General features: G+C 33.4%; 3 protein-coding genes across 3 annotated transcripts; all 3 read right to left on the reverse strand.

Annotated features, from left to right (window-relative positions):
- Window positions 1–4,817: 4,817 nt before the first annotated feature.
- On the reverse strand, window positions 4,818–6,848 carry LOC146531041 (uncharacterized). The gene is made up of 3 exons (XM_085199824.1): window positions 6,744–6,848; window positions 5,718–6,275; window positions 4,818–5,179 (listed from the first exon to the last, which is right to left on the reverse strand). Exons 1-3 carry the CDS (start codon window positions 6,753–6,755, stop codon window positions 4,949–4,951), a joined length of 801 nt encoding a protein of 266 aa, XP_085055950.1. The 5' UTR covers window positions 6,756–6,848; the 3' UTR covers window positions 4,818–4,948.
- Window positions 6,849–12,447: 5,599 nt separating this feature from the next.
- LOC146531042 (uncharacterized) lies at window positions 12,448–13,665 on the reverse strand. Its single transcript, XM_085199837.1, has 2 exons — window positions 13,532–13,665; window positions 12,448–12,945 (listed from the first exon to the last, which is right to left on the reverse strand). Exons 1-2 carry the CDS (start codon window positions 13,541–13,543, stop codon window positions 12,589–12,591), a joined length of 369 nt encoding a protein of 122 aa, XP_085055963.1. The 5' UTR covers window positions 13,544–13,665; the 3' UTR covers window positions 12,448–12,588.
- Window positions 13,666–17,158: 3,493 nt separating this feature from the next.
- Window positions 17,159–20,225, reverse strand: LOC146531043 (uncharacterized). Its single transcript, XM_085199795.1, has 2 exons — window positions 20,072–20,225; window positions 17,159–19,519 (listed from the first exon to the last, which is right to left on the reverse strand). The coding sequence occupies exons 1-2, from the start codon at window positions 20,084–20,086 to the stop codon at window positions 17,666–17,668; spliced, it is 1,869 nt and encodes a 622-aa protein (XP_085055921.1). The 5' UTR covers window positions 20,087–20,225; the 3' UTR covers window positions 17,159–17,665.
- Between the last annotated feature and the right edge of the window lie 3,236 nt (window positions 20,226–23,461).

A 23,461-nucleotide genomic window follows, 5' to 3' on the forward strand; every position in this document is an offset into this window, starting at 1 on the left:
TAAATTTACTTATCTGTGCTCGTATGGACAGAAGCTGGTATTTTAAGATTAGATGAATATTCAGAAAAGTTACATAGCAAGTAATATTATATACTACGAAGCTGTCCCCAAAAATATTAACATAGCAAAAAATTAAACATTATCTAAAAAAACCGATTGGTACTAAGTACAGGCATATCTGATTTACAGATATGCCTACTTTTAAATTATATCGTGGAGCATAACTAATTTAAAATCATAATAAAAATTATTATAGCCTAGTTATACATATAGATATCTTCTAATAATGAAATGTATCAAATATATAGTTTTTCAGTATATAAATCATAAATCAATAATTAATATTGTTAATGGATTATAATTATAACGAGGCCTCGAGGTGTATTTAAATGTTGGCACGTCTTTAATTTATAGCTAAATTCATTTATTCATATACGAGATGCGTTAAAGGTTATATTTTTGATTTGGCGTGTTTCCTGTGTTTTCTTCTTTTCTTTTTGATCCTGTTTTCGTTTTTTTAATATTTCAATTTTTTTATCAGGTCACTGTATTCCGCACATAGCAGATTAGGAAGAAGGAACCTGGGAACCGTTCCCATTAATACACTTCCATTCCCCACTTTCCACCGAATTCTGGAGGCATTACGCGTTTAGTAGCGGAACTCAACGCCGCGCTTTACCTAGTTACTTAAATATTACTATTGAATATTACATTTCCTTGAGTGGGAATCGAACCCACAACCTGTTTACAGATGCACGCCTGTGACTGCATCACGACTGATCCGGCACAAAAATCTAAGAACTAATCTAAGAAACTGAATTTCACCCACTTGTAATATCATTATAAAATGTAATATCAACGAGTTGGTGTGATGATAGAGCCAGGATTTGAATAGAGGAAGCCAGGATTTGAATATCTCTTTTGAGGTAAATAAGTAAATAGTACCAATAAATAAACTTATTTAAATAATGTGACAAGAGGAATTTTGACAGAATTAAAATTTTAAAATTTTTAGTAAGCGAAAAATCGATATAAAATATGAATCAAGCTCTAAAGGTTTACTTTTGTTCTCCACATACATTCTAAGTAGAGTTATTTAGTAAAGCTTTAAAATTTATATACATTAACATAGTCGTAAATGTGGTTTAGGTGAGGCTGGGTAAAATAGGATTTTAGTATATTTCTACTAATACATTAGTCAGTTATTTGTAAAAATAAACATTTAAAATATATTGTGTTACAGTATTATAACTTTGTTTATAATGTAATTATGTTCATTATTCTTTTTAACCGACTTCTGTAAGAAAAGGAGGTTATCAATTAGACTGTTTTTTTTTTATTAACCAAGATGTTTATATGTTAAAAATTCTTTCAAAGGAATATTTATTTGTTTGGTTAAATAAAAAGCAATATTTGGTTCCGTACTAAGTACCGTAGTAAGTTCTGATTATTCGAATAATCAGAAAAAAACAGCTTCACGCTCTATTCAACATATCGCAGAGTAGGCAGAGGGAACCTAGAGTTAAGACACTTCTTTTCTCGCTTCCCGCTGATGTTTTTGAAGCGTTGCGTGTTGAGTGGCCAACTCAACGCCGGGCTTGTTGCCAGAGCGAAAATATGAATATATTAATGACTAATCATTCATTACTACTTTCTAGTAGGGATCGAACCCACAAACGTTGCGTTACAATTACGCACGTGTATCCCTGCACCACGACTGACCTCTAAAAGCTATTTTATTTAACTACAATTCTATAGACTTGGGCTCTTCTAAATATTTAACTATGATATTGTCTAAGTAACAATTTACTCGAGGACGGAACGTAATAAACTTTAAACATAATTTATACGCTGTAAATTATACTAATAATTTTGGCACAATATGAAGGAATTTTAAGATTGTAGGAAACTTAAATGTTAAAGATATAACGCACACTGTAATTATATGTATGATAAATTGATTGGTCAGTAGCATCTATTAGATATGTGGTTGTGGGTTCGATTCCCGCTTAAGGAAATGAAGCCTTTGTTGAACGACATATGTAGTAAGAAAGAGGGAATGATGATAAGAACTTAATAGTAATTATTTTTATCCTGGATTTTTAAAATGAAGGATCTACTTACTTAATTTTACCTTTTATATTTTATATTCCGGGATAAAAATAGCCTTTGTCTATTATTGGTGAAAATTTCAAAATAAAATTGAAATAGGCTTGTAGATGGAATGTATTCTATTCTATAGGTTAATAGCTAGCGTGTGTTTCAAGATAGATCGATATAGAGTCTTTAGGACGCACCTACGGCATTAATCAGGTTGGCCAATTATATTTTAAATTGTGTTATATGAATGAATTATTTATTTATTTATACTTATAAGTAAAATATAATATTATTCCACAATATAAATAGCATATAAATAATTACGAAATTTGTCATCTGCCTACCCTGCTGAGTGAGGGATACAGCGTGAAGCGGATTTAATTTAATTTTTAATTCATCTTTTATTTATTTTCGTTCGATAGTTTTTTCCAATGTTAGCTAGATTCTTCAAAAATGTGAAATACGTAGAGCTAAAGAAAATTAATACAAGATCTAAATTTGTTTTTGACACTATCAGTAAAACATCTTTTATTTTTTTATATTTTTTAATATTTGCCTTTAATATTAGAAAAACAGATACAAAATGTTAAATATAATAAAAACTCTCTGACATAAGGTGACATTTTCATTATTGACTACGATCGAAAGTCTATGCAAAAGTAAGAGTTAAACGAAAACTAAAATATGTGACAGAAATATTGTTCTTGAAAAGCTACGACACTTTACATATACATATTTCGTATACGTATTTATTTCTATAAGATTTATTGAAAGTTTGTTTCAGTGTAGGCTCAAGACGTGTTTCTATACAGTTAATTGTCAACTTATGTTAAAAGTTTTGAAATAACTAAATGTGATAATTACTTTAGTGGTTTTGTAAAATATATAATTATTTCATTAATTATAGTTGTTATGTTAATATGCAAAAAAAATAAAAAAACAATAAGTAGTGATTGACACTACTTAATGTTTACTTATTTTTTGCAAATTATAAAAAAATGAAAAAAAAATACAATGTCCGACATTTTTATTTTATGTATAATTAAATATACAAAGATGGATGATCAAAAGATGGCATACAAAGTGTAATTGCAATTGCTATTTAAAAAAAAAATACAATTAAGTGGGAGTCGGACTCTCCCACCGAGGAGCCTAGTGCTTAGACACTCCGCTAACCACTTTCCGCTGAATTCTGGAAGCATTGTATGTGAGGTGGCGGTACTCAACGCCACGTTTTGCCTCGACGCCAGAGCGAAAAAAATAAAATGACTAAGTATTTCATTTCTTCGAGTGGGAATCGAACCTACAATATATCGCGTTAACAATCACGCGTGAACCCCTGCACCACGACTGGTTACTATACTATATATTTAATTTCTTGATGACTACTTCCGTGATATCATAATTATAATGTCTATTAGTATCGAATGATAAATTACCTGACGGCGACCGACTGTCAAAGGGTCCGGGTGAAGTAATATTGTATTTTTGTATTAAAAAATAATTTGCTTAATATTGCTATGCATTGCTTATAATTTACGAGGTGTTAAAACATAAAATAAATTTTTAGTACATGAGAAAGTTAGGCTTCAGCTCTATTGCGCTTTTTACTATTTCAGGGTACATAATTATTTTTAAGATATATCGCGGCGTTCAGTTCCGCCACTCTATACTAGGTCCTGCTGTTTGAGTAATATAATATGTACAATTAAGTAGCAAATCAAAAAAGAAAGAATAATCAAATAATAAATTAAAGAATACTCTAGACATAGGCTAAATATAAAAAAATATGATTACAAACACAACTAAATAAAGTTCAAAGTCAGCAATTAGTATTGCATTAATGTAGATATAATTTATTTACAGGAAGATGACATGTTTAGGTACTATTTTGCCGATAATATTAATTAACTTATTGATTTATATTGGCTTTGCTTTGTACTAGTTTGCATTGACCTTCCTCATATGTAAACATGATTTTTCTATACAAGTTTCAAGATTTTATAAGATTAGTAAGAAAAAAATGCACCCAGTTTCAGAATAATCTTGAATTTACTAATTACTAATATTAAATTATACAAAAACGTTAGAACTTCAGATCTCTTGGGCGAGAGTGTTACAATTTTTATTTCAAGAATGTATTGTGAATAAGATAACTATCTCTGCCAACATAAAGCTAGGAAATTTAAATTTTCTAAAATTATAAAAAATATATGGGACAAAATTATATGAGATATTAAAATCATATTTTTATTTTATTTTATTTTATTGAAATCAATAAATTGTGTTTTGGATTTATATAATTTTATATACCCTCCAAAGTTGTTTATTTACAATCAGAAATACTTAACATTTTAGGAATAAACATTAAAAAATCAGTTTCTATTACGTATACGAGGGTTAGAATAGGTAAAAAATGAAATGTCAATTAGAATAGGTAAAAAATGTCTGTCATTTTGTTTGTCAGGGCTAATCTCTGTAATAGCTAAACCGATTTATATGGGACTATCACTGAAGTGAGGTTATGGAGCAACATATAAACTACTTTTTATTCAATTTAACATTTTTTTCTAAATATTTTTGCTCAAATCTGTTAATATTAAGTAAATAGTCGTATAATTCAAGTGGGTGAAGCCGTGCACAACTCGCACTCACGCAACCATTCGTATAAATTATATAATACATACCTAATTGCATGAAACAATTAAAAAAAATAGTAATATTAATATATTTTATTTAATTTTGTTGTAAACTGCAAATATTTAAAGCTCATAAATTATTTTGCACTTTGGGTTATATTTTTATAACATGGTGGGTATCAACAACGTTTAAATATTGAAAGGAACTTCTAGCACCAAGGATTGTAAGCACTTCCGTAGCTCTTAGATTGGTAGTTCAATGGGGCAACGTTGTAACTACGTACTGGGACCGCCTGGTAGCTCTGGATTGGTACTGAGTTGTAGACTTGAGCAGGCGCGTAGGACTGGATGTATGAAGCTGGTGCCCTGTAGTAAGACTCCTGACGGGCTGGGTAGGCGTAGGAAGACTGCACGTTGTACACTTGTGGTGTGACGGAGTACTGTAAAATTTGAGAATACTTATTATTACCCAAAAGTCATTTTTGGTTCTTTAAAAATAAATATAATGACTAAATTATATGGTTTTTTTTTATATAATAAGTGTGTAAATGTGTGAAGAAAAGTGAGCGTATCCTATAATAAGTTCGTTTTTAAACAACTTAAGAACAACTGTGTTAGCGTTGATGTCTTTTCTATCAAAAAAAATTTCGACAGCGTATTTTGAAATACACTTCATGCGTGGAGCTTGAGCAGAATGTGCCTGAAAATAAATATTTTCACTTCCTCATTCTGGTGACAAAGCAAAGCGCGGCATCCAAAACTCAATGCCTCGAGAATTCGGCGGAAAGTGGGAAATGGTGTGTTAACACTAGGCTTCCCTTTGCCTTGCTATATGCGGGATACGGTAAAGCTGTCTACCGTAAATATGTAATTATTTAGTTTTTTTACAAAATTCAAAAGATATTTGGTAAAAATGTCAAAATATAATAAATGCTTATCAAAATATTATACATGGCTTAAACTAAAACACATAATTACCGATGGTTGTACGTATGAGTGTACTTTAGCAGGTTGGTAGCTCACGGACTGGTAAGCAGGTTGGGCGACTACAGCAGGTTGGTAAGAGACTGATTGATAAGCAGGTTGGGATACTGCTGGCTGGTAAGAGACTGATTGATAAGCGGGCTGGGACACTGCCGGTTGGTAAGATACGGATTGGTAAGCAGGCTGCGCAACAGCTTGGTAAGCAGGTTGGGCAACTGCTTGGTAGGCAGGTTGGGCAACTGCTTGGTAAGCTGGCTGGGCAACTGCTTGGTAAGCTGGCTGGGGAACTGCCTGGTAAGCTGGTCGAACGACAGATTGTTCCAGGGAGGTTGATTCAACTTTGTTGGATTGGTATGAGGATGATTGAACAGAGTTTGATTTCAAGTTCGAGTATTGAACTGCAGGCTGGTATTGGACTCCGTTGCCATATTGGACTGCATTCTCGTATTGGGCTGGGCTACCGTAGGCCAGCTCATAACTGCGCTTATCGCGCTTGTCTTTGTCATTGGTCACAGGCCCTGCGCTCACCGCGGCCACTACAGCAAGGATAATCTGAAAAAAGACAATAAATAATTGTATATATTGAATCGATACACCATTTTGGTGTAAGTTTCAATCACTATGCTGATGGGCTTAATAGTATAGATATTTTCCAGATTTGACTAGACAAAGTACGACATTAAGTTAGAAGTGAATAAAATAGATATATTTTAGTATATTCTTGTTGCCTTTGAACTGTAATATTTTAAAATTAGTTTCAAGATATGCCTCATATATATAATATAGCTTTCAAAAGCGACAAAATGAAACACTAAAATTATCTTAAACTATTTTTTAGACAATTTTATTAAACACATAATGTCGTAAACATAGGAGTCTATTATCACTGTTTAAAGAATTTCCTAGAACTGTAAACTAAGAACTATAACTATCCTAATGGGTAAATAAATAAAAAAATAACATGATGAAAAAATAATAAATGAATAAGAAATGCCTAATAGAAAATACTGAGCAACTCACCAAGAATTTCATAGTGCTATTATTTTGTGGTGTTCACGTATGGAGTGATGCGACCGCGGGCTTTCACAACTATCGTCAAATTAGCGAGGTCACCTTATATATAAGATAGGCCGAGTTCTAATAATAAGCTCATCATATCTCGTCCGAACGGAACAGGATTTTAAACCATTTATTTAAGAGTAATGGACTATTTTAGAATTCCTTGTTCTTAATATAAAATCTGAAGGAATAAATGTTTTTATAAACATTGTATGCACGTTTGCTTCGTAATTAATTGAAACGATCGTATAATAAAAAAACACTAATTTGTGTCTTTTATGAGGCATTCCTCGGTATGGGTTCAATTGAACCCCCTAAAACCATTAAAAAAACCCCATATGTCATCTCACTAGTTTTCGAGAACACTCCTCTTACTGCCGCGTCCAGTATCAGCTATCCTAGCGTTTCGAGTGAGTTCATAATCAACTACCTAAAATCACTTTTCGCAATTCCAGAATGTCGATTTTTAACTTGGATTAACAATCTCGGATGACTTTCAAGAATATGAAATCAATAATGCTGGAGGAAAGTCACGTAAAAGTATGAGGAACACCCGAGGACCCGTGTGAGGAGGTTGATAAAAGTACTGGAGACAAAAGAAGTATGCAGAGATTGTAGCGTTTAACGCTTCGTGCTCTTTGGCTACCCTGCTAGGTAGATAGGGATAAAAATTAAAAGTAAAAAAATTAAGATACGGAACCAATTACTATTTATATATAATTCACACATATCTTTGAAATCAGTGAACATAGAAATTAGCAAACCAACCAAAAACCAAAAATATTTAAGTAAATATTTATACAACAGGATATAATACTGATTGGTAAATTTTTCGGTGATTTCAATGTCCCTTTCACGAAACTCTTGGATAATTGAGATTATATAAATAAATAGATGTTCATTCATTAACATCATTTTAACGAGTGAATACGTGCGTATATTTTTTTAATTTTTGGTTTATCGTTTTAATTTAAAATAGCTATACCAATTTTGGTAAAACTTTTATGGTAATTATGGAACATAATTTATTTAACTTCTTTTTAATAAAGTGCTCACTCTTGTACAATATATTTTCTTTATTTTCTGGCAAATATTTACTTGCCTTTATTTTCTTGCCTCTATATTTTCCGCTCATTTACGGTGAAAGAACTCAGCGTACAAATTAGAGTACAACCTGTCGCGTAAACACGATAGGTCATGGGTTTGATTCCCAATCGAGGAAAGGTAAATCTATATATATAAAATCGAAAGGTCACTCACTCATCACGAAATCTCAGAAACTACGAGTGCTAGGAATCTCAAATTTTGCATAGGAGTTACTTAAAGGCCGTAGGTGCTCGCTAAGACGGGAATTTACAATATTCGACTTCTAAGGGGTTGTTTTTGGGGTAGAAAGTTTGTATGAAACTTCGTTTCTACAAATGCTACGAGTCTCAAATTTTGCAGAGACGTCACTAGGACGTAGTCATGGAGACAGAAATTAATAATAACATAGTTCACGCGGGTGTAACCGCGAGCGGGCAGCTAGTATTTAATATTTTTAATTCTCCGCTCTGGTAAGGAGCCCAACCAGGAGCGCGTTATTTAACACGCATTGCCTTCAGATTTTGGCGGAAAGTTGATAACGGAAGTATCTCGAAGAGAATGGACTGTTCTAAAACTAGGTTCTGAGGTTCCCTCGGCCCACTCTGCTATGAACAGGATACAGCGTGAAGCTGTAAAAAAAATTCTTGGAAGTCTACTTTATTGAAGAATTTAGACGTGATTTAAAATTTGCCTCTCTTAAATATTAATGTATACAAAACAAAAAATAATTCAAACTGCTATCTTGGAGTGATGGGGTTTTTTATTAAATAGTTTAATTTATACGTAGCATAATATATTGTATAATAACTTAAACTTATTTTATTAAGAAAATATAAGATTTCAAAACACTATATAATTCTACATACACGTTTACTAGAATATTAATAGGTTTTTATTTAAATATTTTTGACAAGTATGTAGTTTCATTAACATTTTATTGATATATAAATAGAGGAAAAGCAAATACCATTAAAGATGTTATTATTTTAAATATTTTCAAAGTTCAGTTTTATGTACCTATACAAATTAAACTTTATTAACTTGAATAACGTAACGAGTCTCCTAGTTACTTCCGTGTTTTCTTATGCCTACCCTGGCAATGCAAAGGGAACCTAGGAGTAAGACACTCTATCCCCACTTTCCACTCAATTTCCAAGGCATTACGTGAGATGTGGCCTAACTCAACATCCGCTCACAAAAGCTGTCTCGATCTATCCTGCTACATAAAAGATAAAAAAAATGTAAATAATAAAAATTAATCTAAAAAGTAGAACTAGACATAATTCTTTTATATTAAAAAGTACAATAGTTGTAACAAGCCGCAAAGATTTTCGTCGTATGTGTTAGTGGTCAGTAGGCATTAATTACATTTATGCATAATTACATTTTAATTTTTATACGTTTCCTAAATAAGTAACTTTTGCTAAGTATTGAACAACATTTTAAAAATATTTAAAAATTACAATATGTAAGGGACTGTTTACAATGAAAATATTATCGTTTTACAGACATAGACAGAGAGTGTCTACCTTCTAAAGAGCTATATAGTAAAATAGGTTAAAATACTTATAATATACTAATATAAAAAATAAGAAAAAGAAATAGGCAGTTGCCATTATAATATTTAAGTACCTCATTATCGTAGAAATATAAATATATTCTGTTTATCTTGTCGTTAGTCCAATGTATAAGATCCTGTTACCTGTTTGGGTTTTCCAAATTTCGTATAAAGCGAGAACTAAAATACCTTGCATAGATCTACAAAAATCATCGTTGATGTCATATTGGAGGATCATTAATTAATATTTTAAACAGTCATATACTATATTTACATATATGATCATTATAGAAACTCATGAATCTTGCAATTAGCATAACAGGTTAAATAATTTGTGTGACTTTTGCCAAAATACCTTAATTTTACGATACATTGAGAAGATTGTATATTGGAGATGTAATGACCTCTTGATGGCTGTTTTATTGCATTAAACCTGTATTAAAAATGTTGTGTTCAAGTCCAGGTCGAATAAAATAGTATTTTAAAGTATGATGTGATATACTGAATGAACCAAAATAGTTCTAAGAAGATATATAACCTACAGATACATTAAGTATTGTTATAATAGCCCGTCGTGCGATTGTTAGCGTAATGGTTAAGGTTTCGATTCCCTCTCGTGGGAATAAAATATTTAATGTTTCATATTTCTTTCCTTTACTAACCAGATAAAGCCCATCAGTGAGTTATTTTTGTTTCTATTTCATCTCAATATTATGTGTTTACTGGTCTAATCACACGTTTTAAATTTACACCAGGATATTTCTATCCTTCTGTAATTTGCTGAACATCGATAACGTGAAACAATACTGCACGCTGTATCCCGCATGTGGCAGGATAGGTAGAGGCATCACAGTCTCGGTGGAATACTTTACCTTAGTCCTCCTCCCACACAATCCTACTTACTTATTATTATTTATGATTATTAATTCTGCTTACGAGAACCGAACTCGCAATCGTCGCGCTTACAGGCATACGTGCCAACTCTACAGCGGCCTCAAATATATATTTCTTATATAAAAAGATATAAAACCATTTTTAATAATAATTGCCTACTTAAAAAACAATTCGCACCTCGTTCTTTTAATACAATTTCGCATTTACTAAACTAATGTTCCAGTTATGTTATATTATATAACTAACTGGTACTATTAGGGTTAACCTAATGTTGGGCGCGGTCTTATATGGATTGGATTTTCCAATCTTATAAATAATTTATTTACAATGTGCTTATAGACTATATTTATTTGCTCTCATGACATAACAAATGGTAAAAAACTATAAAAATTAAATAGTTGACAAACTTAACTTAACGGGCGTATGCACTCATTCTATATGAAATGAAATAATATTATAAATTTGTAATGATTATTTTTATGGATCTTTCCACGTGATCTTGAAATAAATGGTGTTGACAGACTGACAGACGGACAACGAAGGGTCCCTTTAGGGTTCCGTTTTCTCCTTTTGAGCTACTGAACTCTACAAAATGTGTAGTATAATAATAGTTTTTATACTTTCCACCATGCATGTTGCAAAAAAAAAAATGATGTTTCTTAAGGTCTTTAACAATATCATTTTTTAGGGTGCATACAATTTTTTAGGGTGTAAGTAAAAATAATAAATGTACACGAGTGGTACTCGAACCTACAGTTATCATGATAACAGTCCTACTGTGCGACAATGGCCTTAATAATACTTATGTAAGAATTTTTATTAAATTGTGTTAACGGGTATTTTTAAAGAAAATATCTGAGGTCATTGTACTTTAAGTGTTAAAATTTATATAATCCATATTTTATTAGGTAATATAACATAGTAAATATATTTAGTATTGGTCGTTTATTTTAATAAAAGTTTGTTTATGTGTACGAGACGATAGCGAATTTTTAATAACAGCCAATAGGTACGTTTAGATTTTTGACCTTCATTTATATATAAAAACATCGGGTGTGGGTGCGACGGTAATAGTCTCATATCCTCACAGGGGGCAATCATTTTTTTTCAGCTTCATACTGTATCCCGCATATAGCAGGGTAACCAGGGGGAATCTAGGGTTAAGACACTCTGTTTCCTACTGTATGCAGAATTCTGGAGGCTTTTTAAGAGGCATATTAAGTGCTCATTATCAGAGCGAAGAAATGAAAATATTAAATATTCACTTCCTCGAGTGGGAATCGAACCCATAACCTGTCGAGTTTACTTTTACACATTTGTATCTTTCACCACGACTGGCCTCTTAAAAAAGTAGTTTAAATAAAAAAAAATAATGCTAATTTCGCTAGTATCATAGCTATGTTTATTTTTCAAACATTTTGTAAGACCATTTACTTGCATTGACCAAATTGGATCATTATCTTGTAATAGTATCGTTTATCTAATAGAATGATTTCAAAATTGTATTTTAACTTTCAAATAAATTTAAATAAAATAAGGCCTGTACCATTAAATGCATACTGACTATTACTTAAAAATTGGAATTTTCTGAGTGTATGTATGTATGTATGACATATGACACATTCTAAATGCCCGAGTTGACTCTGACCGCCGATACAGTACTTTAAAACATTTATCTATATGTTTTTTCTACAGAAACGCAAAATATAGGACTTTTCATTTTCCATCTTAAAATAAACATAAACAAAGTTGCAGGCTATCAGTACATTATGATTATAGATTACTTAAAAACTCGTTGCTCTGTTGAAATATGGCATTTATCTCACAATCTCGTTATTACACCTGCAAGAATTTTAGTATCATATTACATGGTCATTTAGGATTCCCATACTTTTTATTATACTAGTGACTGCCTTGGCGCAGTGGGACTTGGAGCATCTGACTGTAAACCCAGTGATTGTGAGTTTGACTTCCACACATTAAAAGATGAAATACTATTTTTTTTACATTATCCACGTTAAGTTTCGACACTCAACAGACATTTTTGCAAGTTTATATTTCTTATACCATATATATATTATCTACTACTGTGAGAAATGTTCGTAAAAGATAAATAATAAATAACTGTTTGTTATGTATTTAAATTTTATTCACCTTAATAATATATAAACACCCAAAAAATCTAATTTGGCACTGAAAGACCCACACAGCGTGTGTGCTTGCAAGATGTACAATTAATTTTGATTTTTTTATTTACATAATGTAGCCTCAATGCCAGCCGCCATGACCAAGGCCTAGCAGTGGTGCCCCGATGAGTCCATGGCCACCAATCAAGCCATGACCACCGATCAGACCGTGACCACCGATGAGACCATGGTCTAGGATGGGAGCGGCGATGCTATGGCTGATGACAGGAGCAGGGACAGCCACGCTATGGCTCAAGACAGGAGCAGCGGCCAGACCAAGACCGTGACCACCGTACAGTCCCAGCCCGTGGCCACCGTATAGACCCAGACCGTGGCCACCGTAGAGACCACCACCGTACCCGAGACCTAGCAGGCCACGTTTCTCTTGCTTTTTCTCTTCTGCGCCGTAGACGGCCGCGACCAAAAGGAGTACACAGACCTGAAACAATATTTTATTTTATTAGGTTTATTATGATGTCTACTGTAATAGTGAAATTTTCAAACTATTTTAAAATAATGTTGTTATATAAGAGCTAATGCTAAAGCTTTGATTTATTCGGAAAAAAAATGGTATCTTGAAAGTTTTCAAAATATATGTTAAAATATAAAAAGTAGAATTTTTCATATTTTAAGTAGTTTAATTGTTAATTAAATTATTATGAATTGAACCACTGTTATATTCTCCCCCTCTCACAAGGCTCAAGCGTGTGACTGCAAACGTGACAGGTTGTGGATTCGATTCCCACTTGAGGAACTGAAATATTTTATATTTTTCTTCTTTACACTGATAATGCCAAAAAGCCAGCGTTGAGTTCCGCCACTTAACACGCAATGTCTCTAGAATTCCTCCAGTGGAAAGTGCGGACAAAGTGTCTTAATGGGAACGGAATATCTTAACGCCAGCTTTCCAGCTACTTTTAGCCTACCTTGCTGTGTGCGGGATACAGCGTGAAATTGTGTGCGGGATACAGCGTGAAGCTAAAAAAATTAAACTATGATACATTTTTAGCTAAAACATTACTTACTATAGCCTTCATATTTTCAAATGTTGTCGATCTAGATTCGGACTGACTTAGTATTTAGCGGGCCCTGTCGCTTATATAGGCCCTACGCCCCTCTAGTTACGATAACTGGACCTTAGCTCAGGGACAATTTAGTACATAAAATTATTGAATGAATCACCAGGATGTGAATGAAATTTCATTTCCGTTTGGTATTTGCTAGGTTGCCTTTGATAAGTACATTCGTAGTGTGATTAAAGATTTCTTAATATTTTTATTACTCAACTTACACGTATGGCTGTTATTTGGTTTGGATCTCGTGTTTATGTTATATCTTTAGATAATTTGCCAATTAAGATCAGCTTCACGCTGTATTCCGCATACAGCAGGGTAGGCAGCGGGAACATAGTGTTGAGACACTACGTTTTCCACTTTCCGCTGAACTTTTTGCCTTAGAGCCAGAATGAATCTCTCTCTCGAACAGAATAGGGATAGAACCCACAACTGTCGCGTTACAGTCACACCCTTGATCCCTTGTATAAAATTTTAGCACAAGGAATCAAGTGCTAAGGTACTCCGTTACGTAATCTCGGAATACATTAAAACGGGAAAAGAGGTTAAAATTGAGGAAAATCTACTAAGAACCGTCTATTAACTGATGTCAATATATCAAAACCTTTTGGAGTCGCTTTAACTTAAATTGTATTTTAATCTAAAATTACACAACTAGCCCTATATGGTTACATAAAGTGTATCCATTTTAAATTCTGTCATTTAAGTTACATGTACTGAGAAATATATATAATAACCATATATTATTCCGTCGGTCGTTTTGCGTGTAATTATTATGGTGTCTAAAGTGCTTATAGCGTTTATATAATGATTAAAGAAAATAGATCAATAGAAATATACTAGAAATTGTATAAATTTGCGTTAAAATTTAATTTGTCCTATTTTGGTAAACTTTTCATCTTGTATTTTTAAACGTCTATTATTTGATGCAACAATGTCTTAACGGGAACGGAGAGTCTAAACACTGGGTTCCCAAGATCCCTCTGCCAACCACGCAATAAAAAAATCATTAGTTCATCATCATCACCATTATTCACCACTCTGCACCATATTGTCCACTCTCCGCTATATCATAAAGGCCGGCCGCAATCACTGCACAGCCACTCGTGCTCCAAAGGAAGTTCCCACAGTTCACCCAAAGTCAAATGGCGTTTACGACAGAGCGGATGCGGTACCTATACTTATTGCGAAACCCAGGTCCAATAAATGTTTCTGATTCTCTATAGATCTTGGAATTTGCAAAGCACATATAAGAACACAATTTTGAATGTTTTTCTATAATTTTGATGATATTACCAATTTTGTTACTTCCGATAAGGCGATGACCAAACGATAGAGCTGGATGGTCGATATTAGACCATTTGTGAAGATCTCTTCGCACTTTGCGTGTAAACTGTATATATTTTACATAATGATAATATACTGAAACATATTTACTTGCCTTTATAATTAACCCTTAAGTAGTTTTGATGAAACTTTACTTAACGAAAGTTAAAATTATACGAAGTATTCAAAAATATTGTTTCAATTAGAATTGTTATGTGCCAAAAAGGTATAAAATTAACCCTTGTCAGTAGACTTATATAATTTATAAGACAAATTTTATAACTGCCTCTAAAGACAATTAGTTAGTTAACGTTGTTTATAATAAGTCATATTAAACATAACTTTTGCTTAAATCTGAAGTATTTATATATAGGTAGGTACTAGAGAGAAAAAGAAAAAAATTTTTTTCATTCTCCACTGAACATTCACCATAAATTCCAATTGTAAATGCAACATTATCGACATACCCATACTAAGGACGTGATTACATATTATTAACAATTTTAAAGTGTTATTTTGCATTAAAGCAAGACAAATGTCATAAGAAAAAATAAGTATTAAATATTTTGGATTGCCATAGACAGTTACAAAGAGATAGGGGTTGGAGTCCCTTACCTATAAATTTTCTAACTTTTCTAAATATAATATGAGTTGACGTTGTGGTGGCGTAAAGGCGCCAGAGTGCGACTATATACAAAACGGTTGTGGGGACGCTAAGTACCCCAGGTTCCCTCTGCCTATTCTACTAGGTGCGGTACAAGTCCAAAAAGTATGAGTACTTTTGCAAATCAGCAAATGGATACAAAATATTAAGCTAAATCATATGGTAGTGCTACAAATGATAAAATTAACATTGACTTTGGTAATATAAATATAAAAAAAATATAATACGTTTTGACCAAATGGTGCAATAATTTAAAGACCAGTCTTTAAAATAACGAAATGAGGTGCCATTTTTAGTCAAACTTAAGTAGAAAACATTAAAAAAAATCATGAGATACGAATGAGAAATTTCCGGTACAGACAACTTAAAAGGAAATATTTAGAAGGACTAGCGCTTATATGGGCTAATGTACCAATGCATGCACCATAAGCTGCCCCAACCACATTTGCAAGACATTCTGCTATAAATTAATATACGTAATAGTTATTTTATAATAGTTTTAAAGTTTTGTTCTCGAAAAAAAGTATAAATATTTCACAGAAACAATTCAGTATGTGATTTTTCGATCTCCTGAGTAATGTCGCTTGCATTTTATTCTATACACTAAATGTATAACGTTTCTCCACTCAACACGCAATATCTTGATCTCGGTCAGAAAGTGGAGAACGTAGTGTTAAACACTGCCCTACAAGCACCGCCTTTTCAGTTACACCCTTGTACCACGAGACTACGACAACTTTGAACAATATGATAATTGCTAAATTTCATATCACATATATTCACACCACACAATTGAGATGAACGGAAAATTTGGAATAGACACTAAGTTTTCTCTGCCTACCCTGCTCTTTGCAGGATAGCTATTGAACATTGTACAAAAGTTCAGATTACCTAACTTCTGAGTAGCCACGACTGATCGAGCGTACTGTATTAGTATAGCTAGTGCATACTGTACACGTGTGTCCCACATCTGGACAACCGCTGATTGTAGATTGTGATTAATTATATATACGCTCTGTCTCTTACACAATCGGCCCTAGATTTTCTATATAAACTAGAATTCATATATGTGAGTCATTTTGTTATACTATTACTTTTGCTATATTAAATAACAGGTAGAATATTATAGATTTAATAAAAAAGCTTATTTAGATATATGAAATATTTTTTTACACGCAGTGCCTTGAATTTTGGCGGAAATATGAGAGCGGAGTGTTATTGCACCAGATTTTCTAGTGCCTTATCTTCTTGAATGCTTAACTTCAAGTTTAACTTGAGATACAAAAATATCTTTTCACTTTTTTGTTTAGGTTGTTTGCTTTTTTTATAATTTTTTCTTTTTATGGAAATGAATGAATTAATCTTTTAAAGTTATATTTCTATTTAAGTTTTAAATTTATATGTGGGATACGCCATTAAACTAAAAAAAGTATTTTTGTAGTTAAATAAACTTTAATATAAGTTCTGAAACTTTAGGTTGCTTAAGGTTGACCCACTCGAATAAGCTTTTATTGTATTAGTTTGATAATATGATTTAATAATATTATAATTTTTCGTTGTATTATTTAGATAATAAGATTTCAATTAAGATAACGTTTTTTCAATTAATTATTTTAATAAAAAAGTGTTTTACAATAAATAAATAAACTTAGTGCTAAGTTAAAAATACTCGCAAATTAACAGGCAATTTGTACATCCTTAAAAAAAATCACTTATATAAAAATTAACAATAATTAAAGTCGTTTAGCTAACGACCAGTAACCCGCGTGTTTTCTTATTTAAGTTTTAATATATTATAAATATTGCCATATACACCGGAAGAACCTTTCAAGTTAAAGGCAGCCTTGTATCTTTATAAACTTATCACAAACTTTCCACGAGGTAGTGACACCGCATAAATGCAAAATAATTTGACTCCCTAACCATTGACCTAAAAAGTAATGTTAAACGTAACATTTTTTGTTAATGTAACTTATTTGTTAATTATTAAAACAAAAATATAATCAATTTATATAAAATTAACAGAGAAAATAATCTATATTATAATCTCAGTCAACACAAATATTAATTTACCAACTATAATAACATAGGCGTAACTATTGGAAATGTTCGAGAGGCCTATCGAGTGGCGGTTGAAGACCTAAAGGTATGTGATTGTGGAATTGCTGTTCACCATCTTCTGCGCTGCGCCCCTCAATACCCTGTTGTGGCAATCCATATTCTTGTCCTGGATGTCCTACATTATAGTCATGTCCAAAATCTTGAGCCTGTTGTCCAAAATTCTGGCCATGCTGTGAAAAATCTTGAGGATGTTGAGAATAATCATTTTGGTGATTAAAATCTTGCTGCGGCACACCGTATTCTTGAGCTGGTTGCTGTTGATTATTTAAACTCTGTTCGTATTGTGCCTGTTCTATTTGTTGCTGTATATGCTGTTGTAATTGATGTTGAAAATCATTGTATTGATCTTCTGTGTGATGTTCATAAACTTGATTTCCTTGTTCTTGTGTGAAATGGTGTTCTTGTTGGGGGAAATGACCATCTTGGGGTGCTAAGTCATGTGGTTGGGCTGATACCGGCGACCACCCGTCATGTTCTAGAGATGGCTGAGTGGGCTGCAGGGGCACAGGAGAATGAGGCACAACTTGCGAAGGATGGATATGGAAGCCAGGTTGGGGTAATGCTTCTTGAGTCGGATGCAAATGAAAACCTGGATGTGGCAAAGGTTCTTGCGTAGGGTGTAAGTGGAGAGCAGGTTGCGGTAAAACTTCCTGTGTTGTATGTAAATGAAATTCTGGCTGAGGTAGTGCCTCTTGGGTTGGATGTAAGTGGACACCGGGTTGATGTAATGTTTCCTGTGTAGGGTGAACGTGGAAGGCTGGCTGTTGAAATGTTTCTTGGGTTGGATGAATATGGAAAGCCGGTTGAAGTTCTTGAGTAGAATGTACATGAACCGTAGGTTGAGGCACTAAGTGATTAGGATGTACAAGTGGATGTTGTTCAACTAATAAATTAGGAGTATGTTGTTCTACCAATACATTAGGAGTATGTTGTTCTACAACCTCATGATGACCAATTCCCTGAACGGCACCTTGATAAGCATGGAGATGAGGAGGAAATACTTGAGGGAAAGCTTGAGCGGGATGTGCCTGGAGAGGAAATAGAGGTGCCTGATAGCTGTTTATAAATGGGTATCTCGGGTATGTAGCAAAAACAGAAGTTTGAACAGCACCACCAGGACGTATAGCATAAGGAATAGGTTGTCTTAGAGGAAATATAGGTGCGGGTAGTACAGGCGCCGGTGCTGGAGCCAATGGAAATGCAGCTGCTGGCAGTAACGGTCTAAGATGTAAGTGATTTGGAACAATAGGTACTGGAGCAGGAGCCACCGGTAACTGATGAGCAGGTAAGACTGGTGCTGGTAAGATTACTGGAGGCGCAGGTGCAGGTGCAGGATGCGCTACAGCAATAGTTGGTTGAGGTGCAGGAAGTACTGGAGCTAAATGCGTGACGGGAGCCGCAGGAACAGGAGCAGCGGCAACAACTGGTACGATGGGCCTTGGAGCCAAATGATGATGATGGTGATGGAAATGGTGGTCAGAATTTGATACAAACTTTGTATGTGGAAACTTAAGGCCGTAGTGTGGATGCGGCAAGCCAGGTACTCTTTGTCCTACTGGTACTGGGAACCTTGGTCCGTGAGGATTAGGTACAGGTATCTTCACTGCAGCCACAGCCGCGGTAGGTGGGTAAGTAACAACTAATGGCTTCAATACGGAATGGGTTACATGAGGTATGTCATGTCCTAACTTAAACGGTGGAACAGCTGATAAGATCCCACGTTTATGATGTTTACCGGCGAGACGTCCAAGTAGTTTTGCCTTCGCCGCCTTAACGTGAGCAATATCTGCAGTGGCTGCCCACATACATGCACATAGCACTAAGACAATCTGAAACACACATTCACAGTTGTTTTTTTATAAACTCTCAACATAAATAGAAATACTATAATTGAAGGTTACAAATATATGAGATGAATATCAGAAAGGTATATAATAGTGGATTTTTTTTATATAATATAGGAGTACGGGATCTCATGCTAAAATACATAAGAGTTAGCTATTATGTATGTTTATTGACCTGTTTATTTTTCAAATAATATTATTCTAAAATAATAAATATATTTATACGTGTTTTTTTTAACTTCACATTGTATTCCGATTATAACAGGGTAGGCAGAGGCAACCTGCTATAAAGATACCCCTCTCAATTTCTCAATTTTGCGAGACGTTAAGTGTCGTAACTCAACGCCGGGCTTTGTCTTGTTACAACAACGAAGAAATTAAATTAGCTCAATCTACCGAATGGATATTTTATCCACAACCGTTATATCTACAGTCAGACACTCCAGCTGTACCACGAGAACCCTATTTTTATTTCAACACTTATCACAAACACAACACTTTATATCACACTAACACTGCGCATCCAAAAATACTTACAGCTGAAACCTTCATATCGCACGGTCGCCTGGTCGGCGCGACTCAACATCAGAAACCAGCCTTCTCTTCCTCTTTCACCCATACTTATAACTTAAAACATTATAAATTAGTATGTAACTAACGTATAGGTTTCACTGAATGTATCCGGACGTAACACGCCGCCTCCTAGCGGCTTTCGATAGTTCCTTAGCGAAGAGTTAAAGAATGATATTTAAAACAATGAAAATTATACTCTACATCGTACTGGGAAAGTGGGTTTTTGGTTGTTGGCATTGTCCAGCGCCATCACGTAGGTCGCTGCCGTCATTCTTGTAACATATACGAATCAATGCATACCAATTGCCCGCGAAACGTAATCGAGAGAAAATTGTACCAGAGTCGCCAGGGTTGTATTCAAACATTAAAATAAGAAGCGTTGTTCTAAATTATGTTATTAAAAATTATGTTAAGGAAATTGAGTTAGGTTTTTTCAGTACTATAATAAGTAATATAATAGATAGAATAGAATATTGAGTACAATATATATATATATATATATATATATATTATTTACAGATATTTTTTTCTCCTCAAATGTTTAATCCTCCAAGCAAACTAGACAGAAAATGGGGCCAGTCGTGGCGCAGAGGCCCAAGTGGGTCAATACGGCAGTTGGTGCCGTTGGTGCCGGTGGCCTAATGCCGAGGCAAAGGGCGGCGTTCCGCCAATCATAACGCTACGCCTGCAGAAATTGGCGGAAAATGAGGAACGGAGTGACTTAACACTAAGTTCTCTCTGTTTTCCCTGCTGTGTTCAGAATACAGCGAGACGCTAAAAAAAAGGAAATATCATAGGACTTTTTTCCTCATGGGACCCGACCCTGTCTGTCCAGTTCATTGATATGCGTCCTCACGCAGTATGTTACCAAATATTCCAACATCACTTTCCTTCGCTTTTGCTATCACTGTTGATACAATTTAATGGTTTTATGCGCTTATGGGGTAATGTTGTGTAATACGGAATAAGTTGATGGTGGGTAATATTTATCCATTCATTTGTTCACAGAAATAATTCTGTTATACGTGTCTATTGAGACAAAACAATGGAATACAGCAGACTATATTGTACCTATAAAAATATATAATCTATATATATAAAATCGAAAGGTCACTCACTCATCACGAAATCTCAGAAACTACAAGTGCTAGGAATCTGAAATTTTGCATAGGAGTTACTTATAGGACGTAGGTGCTCGCTAAGACGGGAATTTGCAATATTCGACTTCCAAGGGGTTGTTTTTGGGGTCGAAAGTTTGTATAAAACTTCGTTACTACAAATGCTAGAAGTCTCAAATTTTGCATAGACGTCACTAGGACGTAGTCATGGAGACAGAAATTAATAATAACATAGTTCACGCGGGTGAAACCGCGAGCGGGTCGCTAGTAAGTTTATAATTATTTTATCGGCTTTACGCTGTATAGCAGGGTAGCCAGAGGGAAGCTTGTGTTAAGACACTCCGTGCCCCATTTTTCACTGAATTCCGAGGTATTGTGTCTGGAGTGATTCTATCACACAATTGCGATGCTTTTACTTTGGTGACAGAACGAGGCGAGCAGACCCATGTAACCTAATTCTATGATACTCTAATCCCAATCCAATTTACGAGACCCGTTACCAGACGAAGAGATGAAGATATTAGATATTGGGAGCTTGGTTAGCCTAACCACATTATGACTCATCTAATGTACATTGCATGTACACCTGGAACATAATGTTAGTTTTCATTTCTGTTTAGGATTTCGATTATTTTGAAAATGAAAGTAGATAAGTTCTCAAATATATACTCTCAAATATATTTTTGTACTTCTGTACTCTATGTTAATATGACTTGAAACTTTGTGGTTAATATAATTGTGAAATAAAATGTATTTCGCATAAAACTTAAACAGGTATGGCTATTGAATACTTATTATTTAAAACAGGAAAATAATACATTTGAAGCAATACGAATACCGATAGAGTTATATAACAAAAAAAATATTTATTGCAAATTACAAAAATATATCGCAATGAGACACTCTGACTGTAAATTTAATAGATCGATCTCCATTCGGGAGAATCAACAAGTTTACTTTCCTGCTCTGACAATTAAACTACGGCGTTAAATTACGTTCTCAGTTACCCTGCTATAAGCGAGACAAAACGCAATACTAAAAAAGTGTCATAAAGAATTCAAGTAGATATTATTAATTGCTCTAAAGTCTACATGACTATTATTAGTTTGAAAGTTGTAAGTCTATAGTATTATAGTGGATATTTAAATATATATTCTCACTTTCAAATGACTGCTTCCTTATAAGAAACAGCATACCAGCATACAAGTTATTAATATATTTTTACAGGTACTTATATAGCACAATAAAAATTAATATGCTAAATGATCTTTAAATACGTGCTAGAGTTAATAAAGAAATGATATTAATTAATTAATAAGTAATTCTCTAACTCGCTACTATGAAAGTAAAATTTTTAAGGATTTAAAATAGAAATAACAAAAATATAGAGAAATTGTAGATTAAAAAAGAAACCTGACAAATCATAAACGTAAACAAAGAGATTGGGGAATAATGTCATATATTCTATGTAGAGACGGCTTCTTATTGTTTGCCAATGTTGTCCAAATTTAATCCAAGTGATCAATAGGTGAATATTAAAGATGATGTACAAATTATATCGTACATAATATACCACATACAGAATAAACTACAAAAAATATATTGCTCTCAAAGCTTCCAAGTAGAAATATTGCTCTATAGTAATAATTCTTTCACATGAATTAATTTTTTTTGATCTAATTCCGGTAAGATTTATTAGTGGTGGAAACTTGTTTTCCATATAACTTTTTTGGTATTTATAACAAATCTATAAATTTTTTTCAAACCTTCTTATTTAAAACGCCTTTCTAAAAAGTATAAGCAAATTACTAACTGTACGTTTCTGCTTTGCAACTTTCACAAAATATGATATTTCTAGCTTTACGCTTTATCCCGTATATAGCAGGGTAGTACCTAGTGTTAAGACACTCCATTTTCCAATTACGACACTTATGTTTCCCAATTTCCCGAGGCACTGCGTGTTTATTGGTGGCACGCATGGTTTAACTCAAACGACTTGACTTTAGAATCACTTATCTCATGCTTGTGTCGATGCGCCACGACAGCTTTAAGAATTTATTATAATTATTAATGATTAAAGTAACATATTATGGAGGGATGAAGATTAGCTGAATAAATGTTAAAGAAATGTTAAAGAAACAATTATAAATGAATGCAACATCAGTTAAACAATGTAGATGATCTTTTTATCTTAGATAGCTTTATTAATATAATTTAAAGGGGTTCAATAAAACCA

The sequence above is a fragment of the Heliconius melpomene genome, chromosome 16, assembly GCF_056956725.1.
Source record: "Heliconius melpomene rosina isolate 202511_hmr_F chromosome 16, ASM5695672v1, whole genome shotgun sequence".
NCBI classification, from domain to species: Eukaryota; Metazoa; Arthropoda; class Insecta; order Lepidoptera; family Nymphalidae; genus Heliconius; species Heliconius melpomene.

Coding starts and splice junctions, on each gene's coding strand:
- LOC146531041 (XM_085199824.1), bottom strand. Junction 5,180..5,717: donor ACTCATACGTACAACCATCG/GTAATTATGTGT, acceptor CAAATTTTACAG/TACTCCGTCACACCACAAGT.